At 44.6% G+C, this 5,954-nt stretch overlaps 1 protein-coding gene across 4 annotated transcripts in view; it reads left to right on the top strand.

Annotated features, from left to right (window-relative positions):
• The window catches only part of TMC5 (transmembrane channel like 5), a 41,340-nt gene that overhangs the window by 28,469 nt on the left and 6,917 nt on the right, over positions 1–5,954 (top strand). For all 4 annotated transcript variants that reach the window (XM_029911310.1, XM_029911307.1, XM_029911308.1 and 1 more), the window contains exons 16-18: positions 744–819; positions 1,844–1,977; positions 4,067–4,240. In XM_029911310.1, the coding sequence (XP_029767170.1) occupies positions 744–819; positions 1,844–1,977; positions 4,067–4,240 (384 nt within the window). The remainder of the gene's footprint in view (positions 1–743; positions 820–1,843; positions 1,978–4,066; positions 4,241–5,954) is intronic.

Raw genomic sequence — 5,954 nt, 5'->3', positions numbered from 1 at the left:
GCCTATCCCCACAGCTGGGGCTCTGCTCTTGGCCCTGCACGTGGGGTCCTGACTGCTGGCCCCTGCCCGGGGCTCCACTCCTGGGCCCACGCCTGCCCCCAGCTGTGGCCTCGGCCCCCTTACCCTGCCCCCCCCCCCCCCCGAGACACAGCTCTACTCCCAGCCTCAGTGAGGGAGGCAGAGGGAAGAGGTAAGGGGGCTGGCTTTCAGCACCCCCACTACTAAAAATGTTCCAGCACCACTGCTGCAGAATTGAAGTAAAACTCAATTCAGTAAAACAGTGATTTTATGCAGGACCTACACAAAGTAGTCTTCTTTCTGGCCACAACTGAAAACTAGGGGGTGGAAGGAGGTTGTAGGAAGGAGCATCCTGGGTCTTTGATATTATGTCTTACTTCCCTACTGAAGTAGCATCACTATCAAAGCTTTTCTAATATCAAATGGTGTTAGCAACAAGTTGGGAAGGAGACTGTCCGATGAGCGACAGAATAAGGAAGGAAATTGTTTTCCAGATTCTAAAAGAATATTGCAAATGTTTTGCTTTATTTTTAAGTATAATTTTTAAAAGGTTAATTTACCTATAACAAGTTTTACTTATTGTTACATTTAACAATATTAATATTATAATAACTTTATCCAAATATAGTCTGATATATTCTATTTTCATACCATGCAGTAAAAACCAAAGACTGAGTTTTCATGTTTTTGGACTCTTTCTCCCCTACATTTTTTTTTTCTTTTAGGATTGGCATCTTCTTCGCACCTTTAATGCCAGCCATGCAGATTATATCATTTTTTATAATATTTTATGTAAAAAAGGTAAGGAGCTTTATATTTTCTCTTCTTCAAGAACCATGAACCCTAACTAGTCCAACATCTCAGCAAGAGCACATTCTTACCTGAGTTTTCAGGAGCAAGGTGGAAGCTTCAGCTTCTTGAAACATGGATCATTACTGTCAGGAGCCTTGAATGATACTGTGTCTGTGTCCTGCCTCTACAGAAAAAGTTCTTCAGGGGGCAAAAAGAGAGGTTAAGGGCAAAATTTGTCAGGTGCAGAGAATGAAGTAGTGAAATGAAAGCGTGGGTGGGTGGGTGTGACACACACACACACACACACACATGGGCCAAAACCAGAAGTCCCCCCATTGTTGTATGCATGACTGTACTATTTTCAATAATTGAACACTTAGACTGTGTCTACACTATGAGTGCTACTGCTGCAGCTGTGATGCTGTAATGTATCCTACATTGACAGAAGGGGTTTTTCTGTTGATTTGTAGCTATTCCACCTCCCCAAGCGGTAGTAGCGAGATCAATGGAAGAACTGTTCCATTGACCTAGCCACATCTATACCAGTGGGCGAGGTTAGCTTAACTATGGTGCTCAGGGGTATGAATTTTTTCACACCCCTGAGCAATGTAGCTAAATTGATCTTAATTGTAAGTATAGACCAGGCCTGAGTCTACTGCCATAGCATATAGGAGAAGTTGACTTCTGCTGAGTTCTTCTCAAACTCAACAAATATTAAATGTTTTGTGGTCTTGAAAGTAGAATTGTACCATTGATCAAAACTCCCTTGAACTTTGGGGTTCAGGTGAAATGCCCCTTAATCTCGTTTTCAAAATCCTGACCAACAGAATCCAGTTTTGCCTCTCACTATTTGAAAGGCTGTACTTTATAATGATGTAGTATGTTTGTTGCTGGAAGTGCTGTTTGGAAACTGTTGATGAATGCTATTCCTATGAATTTGCTAGCAATTTCAACTGGATTGAGTGAAACACAGTTATTTAAGTGGCATGTAACACAACTCCATCTGTGTGTGTGTGTGCATCTTTTTTTAAAGGTCAGTCTGATGAGGAATTGTCAACCACCTCGCAAAGTCTGGAGAGCTTCTCAGATGACAACGCTCTTCATTTTTCTGCTGTTTTTCCCTTCCTTTACTGGAGTCCTGTCAGTAATGGCGGTCACTATCTGGAGGTAGGAAAGAGCATCAGCATTCAGTCTTCACTATCTCTAAACTGAATTACACCTTAATCAGAAACCAAACAGGGTGGAGATATTTCAATACATACTAAAGAGAAATCTGCATTGTCTTCCACTGAAAGGTTTCCAGTGTTGCTCATAAACTGTTCAGGACTCTAAGGGCTTGTCTACACCCAGCCGCTAGTTCGGCGGCTGGGAATCGAAGTTCTGGGTTCGACTTATCACGTCTTGTCTGGATGCGATAAGTCGAACCAGGAAGTGATCGCCGTCGACTGCGGTACTCCAGCTATACGAGAGGAGTACCGCGGCGTCAACGGGGGAGCCTGCCCGCCGCGTGTGGACCGAGGTAAGTTCGAACTAAGGTACTTCGAACTTCAGCTACGTTATTCACGTAGCTGAAGTTGCGTACCTTAGTTCGAATTGGGGGGTAAGTGTAGACCAAGCCTAAGGAACACTATTGCAAACTCATAGACTTTAAGTTAATCTCTTGAAAGCTGTGCTCAACTATTGAAAGAGAGTGGAATTGAGACTGTGCGGGTCCCCTCAAAGATCTGAGGGATGAGAAGGAAGCAGAGGAAGGGTGGTACTGGCCTGTGACATGGGTAACCCAGGTTCATTTCTTTCCTCTGCCACAGACTTCCTGTGTGATTTCAGGCAAGTCACATGGTGTCTCTTTGCCTCAGGTCCCCCATCTGTAAAATGAGAGAGAGTAGAATTTCCCTGCTTCACAGCAGAGTGTGAGGATAAATGCACTAAAGACTGTGTGAGGCGCTCGGATACTATAGTAATGGGAGCCATGTAGGTATGATAGATAGAAGCTGCTATTCCTGTTTGTCCATTTTCCTTACATTCACTTCTGCTCTCTCACATGGAGGAACAAAAGGCGGCCCAAGAAACAATGCAAGATGTATGGAGGCAGAAAACTCTTATAAGAAAAATCAGATGAGTTGCAAACCTCTGTTTGGCGGCTTGAGTTTGGTTATTAAATGAAACATTTGCTGTGACAGTCTGGCTCTCCCTCCTCTCTTTCTCTCAGAAGTTTCTGTGACAAACCCATTTCCTCTTCTCTCTTGCACCCAATACAGCAGCCTCGCTTGCTAGCTACCAAAAAGTGACTTAAGATCAAGGGCAGGCCCAGAAATCAGGGTTCAAGTGGGATGTTTCCTAGTAGATCTTCATAAACACTGGGAGGTTTCACTCAATTCAGATTTGCGTGGCTTGGCTCCATTCCAGTCTCTGCAAACCAAACCTTCCACCTTATCACAAACAGAAACCTTTATTAACCTACCTCATGAATGCTAAGACCTTTTTATTTTTAGTCTGAAAATTATTGCTTTTGCTAGGGGCTGAGTCACATCCTGTTTTTACCAAAAATCTTATCTGAATATTCTTCTACAAAAATGGGGCGGAAAAACAAGGTGGTGGTGTTGTGGTTTTTAAGCATGCATGATGCATCTATAAAAGCAATGTTTTTTTACATTCATAAGTTTACTGCAAAATCTATGTAGCCTCTACTATGGCAATTAACTTGTTATAACTAGCTAGAGATTGGCACCTGAAAGGCAGTGCTGCCCACTGCTCTACTGTGAGAGGGTCTTGTGTCCAGAGTCGGCGCAACCCATTAGGCGACCTAGGCGGTCGCCTAGGGCACTGGCATTTGGGGGGTGGTGACTGCGGCGGCCGAACATCCGGCCGCCACGGTCGTCGTCGGTATTTCGGGTGCGGGACCTTCTGCCGCCTCTGTCGGGGGCGCCATTTTGGGAGCAGGGCCTTCCGCCGCCTAGGGCGCCAAAAAGTCTGCCAGCGCTCCTGCTTATGTGTCTGCTCAGATAGTCAACTGGGCCCATGCTATCGGCCAGGGACTCATCAGTGTAAAAACTTAAACACAGACATGGAGCAAGCCCTCTGTCAGTTAAGAATTGCTCAGGCAGTTACACCTCAGTGAGTTGAATTGTATGCAGTCTCCCAAGAAGACCTAGTATTCTGTGGCAACGGGTGTAACTAACCCAAGGGTGAGGATACAGAGGCCCAGAGGAAATGAACTAGCACTTTTTAAAAAATATACTTTGTCTTGTTTTTCCAGGCTGACGCCTTCTAAACAGTGTGGTCCGTTCCAAGGCTTGACCTCCGTCATTCATGCCGTTTCTGGGTGGATACACGTATTGGACAGCTATTCCAGCTCAAAATGGGTGGTGTGGATTTATCGTAACTTAATTGGAAGTGTGCATTTCTTCTTCATCCTCACCGTCATCGTCCTGTAAGTATCCATAAATGAAACGGGGGGGGGGGGGGAGAAAGCGAGGGAAACTTCTTCATGAGGCGTTCATTCTCTGTGATGAAAACGCAAAGGAAACTTTAAAGCTTCATTGGTGGAAACAATAAATATATTGGAATTCAGTGAGAATTTGTGATATGTGAATAGAGAAGCAAAGACAATTTGCTCCTTTTTATATGAGGTGCTCAGAGCTCTTTACAAAGCAGCCTCACACTAGCCCTATGAGAAACCGTTCTGCAAGTACACCCACTTTATTGGGTATCCAGATTTACAAAGCCTCTTCCCACTAGTGCATTTACAACTTACAAAATAAGCAAATCATCTTGGATACAACTGATAGGATAGTTTGTTCTTCCTGTTTGAAAGGTAAGCAAATCGATAAGTAAAGGGGGCAGATTTTCAAAGCCCCAAATGACAGGCCGGATCTACACTAGGAACTTTTGCCAGTATAGTAATGTTGATTAGAGGGTGATTTATTTTTGGTGACATTTTTATACCAGCAAAAACCCTAGTGTAGATGCAATTATGGATGGCAGGGGAAGGGGGTCCTTTTGCTAGCATAGCTTCTTTTGTTTAGAGGAACTAGTATAAGCTATGCCGGTATAGACTGTCTATATATTAGGAGGGTTTGTTGGGGTAGCTGGAACCGGTAAACTTTTTCTAGGCTGTGGGCTAGCCAACACTGCAAAGCCCTTAGCGCCAGAGATGCAGCTTATATTAACAAAAGGGGAGGGATAGCTCAGTGGTTTGAGCATTGGCCTGCTAGACCCAGCATTGTGAGTTCAATCCTTGAGGAGGCCATTTAGGGATCTGGGGCAAAAATCTGTCAGGGGATTGGTCCTGCTTTGAGCAGGGGGTTGGACTAGATGACCTCCTGAGGTCCCTTCCAACCCTGATATTCTATGAAAAGGAGTTCATTTGCTGATATAAGCTGATCTTCACTGGGTTTTGCTGGCAGAGCTATGTCAGTTAGGGGTGTGATTTCCCCCCCCCCCATCCCATCACCTCCACACGCTGTCAACCAATGTAGCTACGCCAGCAAAACTTTGTAGTGTAGACCTGGTCTACACCTACACTACAGACTTCTGCTGGTATAGCTATGTCAGTCAGGGGTGTGATTTGTGACCAGCGTAGCCTGTGCCAGAAGAAGCCCCTATTGTAGGTGCAGTTATACCAGCAACACTGTGCTTTTTACCTGAAATGCTTGGTTAACTGCTGTACCAGAACAAAGCATGGGTAGGTTGGTATAGCTGCATCGGCATTAGGAGCCATTTGCTATTTTATACTGGCATTCCTATATACCAGCAAAGCACTTCTAGTGTAGACATGGCCCTGGTATAGACCTGGCTTTGGCATGTGTCATAACTATGAAGGGAAGGGTAACAGCTCTCTGTGTACAGAGACTCCAAATCCTTTTACCTGTAAAGGGTTAAGAGGCTCGGGTAACCTGGCTGACGCCTGACCCGAAGGACCAATAAGGAGACAAGATACTTTCAAATCTTGGGGGGGGAAAGGTTTGTGTGTGTGCTCTTTGTTTTAAGGGGTGGTTCGCTCTTGGGACTGAGAGGGACCAGACATCAATCCAGGTTCTCCCCATCTTTCTAAACAAGTCTCTCCTATTTCAAACTAGTAAGTAAAAAGACAGCAAGGCGTCTTAGATTTACTTTGTTTTCTCAACTTGTAAATGTACCTTTTT

This window comes from Terrapene carolina, unplaced genomic scaffold, assembly GCF_002925995.2.
Source record: "Terrapene carolina triunguis isolate 2854851 unplaced genomic scaffold, T_m_triunguis-2.0 Scaffold93, whole genome shotgun sequence".
Classification (NCBI taxonomy): domain Eukaryota; kingdom Metazoa; phylum Chordata; order Testudines; family Emydidae; genus Terrapene; species Terrapene triunguis.
Note: the sequence above shows the minus strand (reverse complement) of the source record. Positions and strands in the feature narration are given on the sequence as shown.